Source organism: Nicotiana tomentosiformis, chromosome 9, assembly GCF_000390325.3.
Source record: "Nicotiana tomentosiformis chromosome 9, ASM39032v3, whole genome shotgun sequence".
Taxonomy (NCBI): domain Eukaryota; kingdom Viridiplantae; phylum Streptophyta; class Magnoliopsida; order Solanales; family Solanaceae; genus Nicotiana; species Nicotiana tomentosiformis.
Window position 1 is genome coordinate 15,322,460 of NC_090820.1, and position 3,284 is coordinate 15,325,743.

General features: G+C 37.0%; 1 protein-coding gene across 1 annotated transcript; it reads right to left on the minus strand.

The window, feature by feature from the left end:
* LOC104100812 (uncharacterized) lies at positions 1–2,197 on the minus strand. The gene has a single exon (XM_070186170.1). It carries the CDS (start codon positions 2,058–2,060, stop codon positions 159–161), a length of 1,902 nt encoding a protein of 633 aa, XP_070042271.1. The 5' UTR covers positions 2,061–2,197; the 3' UTR covers positions 1–158.
* Between the last annotated feature and the right edge of the window lie 1,087 nt (positions 2,198–3,284).

Genomic DNA, 3,284 nt, shown 5'->3' on the forward strand with positions numbered 1-3,284 from the left:
TTATCTAAGTGTTCTCCATATCCATAAAAGCAAAGCTTAATGTCACCAGTTGATTGTAAGTAACACATAATTCTTTCATCTAAGAGAGACGGTGTAACAAAGTTGGAAAATATAGTTTGAAAACTAAAACCAAAAAACATAGAGCAACCACACATTAATTAGTCATAAACTACAAGCTTCTTGTACTCATCACCAGAAATAGCAAGCTCCATAACTTCCACTGGATTAACGATTCCACCACCCTCCAAGAACATGGTCAACAGATTCTTAGAAAACCCACTCACAAGTGCTACACCACTTTGCTTTTCCAAAACAGGAGTCGACCTTGAATCTCGAAGGTTCCAGAACACAATCTCCGGCACATTTTTGTATCCCTTCTCTACAAATTTCCGTTGTGTTGCTTGATAATCTGTCTCCCATGCATTTTCAGATGCCTGATCAAACTCCATATCACTGAACACAAACACCCTCTTTATCATTTGATCTTCACTTAGTTTTCCTTGTACTGCCACTTCCAAAATTCTATCAAACACTTTCTGGAAGTCTGTGTTCATACCCCAATCCATACACCTGACAAATTCAGTCTTCTCTTTTAAAGTATCACCTTCAACTTTCTGCATTTCAGGATCAGCGCTAAACGTGATCAATTTTCCCCTCCACGGTTCCTCACTCAATTCTGAAACCAACACACCAAGTGCCACAGAAACCTCCATGGGTATCCCACTCATACTCCCAGAAACATCACATACCGCGATACAATTACTTAATTTTCCTTTCTTACAAAGATCATCAACCATTCTTTTCCACTGAAGTTCTGCTACTTCCCCACCATCTCCGTCGCTCAATGCCTCAATAATCTCATGAGGAAGCAACGCTCCGGCTGCAATTTTCGCCTTCCCTGACTTCACATCCTCAAGATATTTATTAAACCTCTCCTCATCATGCTTCAAAAAGAGTTCTTTGTAATTCTTCATCGCCACAGACGCCACCCTATTGTATGGCAACGAATTCCACTTCTTAGCACTCATGTACACCTCCGGCAACTCTAACGCCTTGTGTAAAGGCACAAGCACATCTTTTCTCAATCTATCTCTCACCCTATAAGCATAATGACCCTCCTCAACCCCATTGTACTCACTATAATTCTCCCTAGGAAACATCTTTTTCGCAATGCTCTCACACATCAGAGTCGCCTTATCATACGACGAATCAACAGTCGGACACCATTTCGCAGCCAAACTAATCTCATTAACTTTTCCAGAATTCAATTTCTCAATATCAGCCCTCAAAAGCTCAGCAAAAAAATCCGATATCTTATCATGTAAAAGCCTATAATTCCCATCGGAATAGTATTTTTCTAACGCCTCTTTCGCCTTAGCTCTCTCTTTTTCCTTCCTCAAACATCTTGCTTTCTCTTGTTCTGCCTTCATTTCTTCCTTTATTTCCTCCAAATTTTTCTTAATTTTCTCCTTCTCCTCATTTCCTTCACTAGGCCTATTAACCCTCTTAAATCTACCCCGACCACGACCGCGACCTCGCCATTGTTCTCTCTCCTCTTTCTCTTTTTGCCTCACAAACGGTCCTTCTAAAATTCTGTATAGAATTTCTAGAAAATCCTTAAAGTACCCAAAATCAGCAAAAGCATGAACATTACAAGCAAGGGTTTTAGGGTGAGTATAGTGTAACCAAAACGCTGCCGTATAAAACCCTTCTTTATCAGACTTACCGGTGCCTCTAACGCCCCTGAGATTGCAAATCAACTTCAGAGCCATTAAAGGGTTGTGAGCCCAAGCTAATTCCAGCCGTCCGATCAGATCATCGGGTGACGTGTCAGGCACCACGTGGAAGAAGAAATCCAAACATGGGTTGCCGGATGATATGAAAGTGGCTGAGTTGTTTTCCGTCAAACCCCTCAGAGGAAGCTTCGAGAGATTGAGATTTGAGGTTTTATCAGTTAAATTGGTTATGGGATTGTCACCGGAGACGGGAATTTCAACGGCGGATAACGGTGGCTCAAAGCGGAGGGCTGGTGGACCAACTAGCAAAGAGGTTGATGACATTTTTGAGAAATGAACGTGTCAAATGGTGGATAAACGGAGTGATTGGTGTTTTGGAGTGACTGAATTTGGCAAAGGTAAGGAGAATTTCTCCACAGAGAAGTTAACACGTTTTTATATTTAAACACGTTTTTGACACGTTCATGTGAACTGCGAACTCACTCCGTTTCAATTTACATATTTCCTTCTTAATCCGTTCTAAAAAAAATAAATTTTTTTTAATTTAAAAATAATTTCTCTTTATCCAATAATTTATAACCACACAAAATATATGTGTCTTATTTTACACCACAAGTTCAAAAGTCTTCTTTCTTTTCTTAAACTCTCTGTCCAATCAAATAGGTTCAAATAAATTAAAACAGAAGGAGTAGAATAATACATTTGCTTGGGCAACAAGAATTTCAGGTGAGGAGGGGCCGGGGTTTGGGTAGGGGGTCGAGTTGGGGTGTAGGGTTTAGATGGATTATGATAATATTGCAAAATCCTTTTTCGAGAAATAGAACTTATCTATTTTTTCGTCATTTCATAATGCATTTAAATTACGTGTAAACACGGTGGATCCGAGATTTGAAAGTGGCATGTATTACTATTGTCGAATAAAAATTTGAGCAAATATTGAGTCGTAATCGAATTCAAGCAATGCAATAAAACGTCAAGTTGTGCCCCTAAATCGATCAATGCAAATGCCTAAGATTTGTATCTTAGGGTGTCAATATATATATATATATATATATATCAGAATTATCGCGGGCCAGTGAGCCCCTTACTCAAAGGGTAATAGCATGTTTGACCAAGCTGGAGAAATCAGCTTATTTGAGAAGTATTTTTTTCAAAAGTGCTTTTGAAAAAAGTACTTTTTGAGAGAAACAGTTTGTGTTTGGCTAATCACTCTGAAAAGCACTTTTGAGCAATAATTTGTGTTTGGCCAAGATTTTTAGAAAGTGCTTTTAAGTATCAAATTACGAATAAAGACATGAATAGATTTACTTAATAGTTAATATTATAAGTAAATAAATAATCTTAAAGATTTGTTATTACAGGCAATAATTAAATTTTTTTTATTTTATTTAAGTAAAATATGAAAATAAAATTTAAAAGTACTTAGTTCTTTTAATATAAGTTAAATATATTAAAAATCATTCAACAAATATAAAAGTATTCACCCCTAAAGTCACTATATATTAGAAAGCTATCCAAAAAATAATAAGAAATATTTATATATTAATA

What these genes read in the sequence shown, in the direction of transcription:
- LOC104100812 (XM_070186170.1), bottom strand. Translation starts at nt 2,060, where the DNA reads ATGTCATCAACCTCTTTGCTAGTTGGTCCACCAGCCCTCCGCTTTGAG.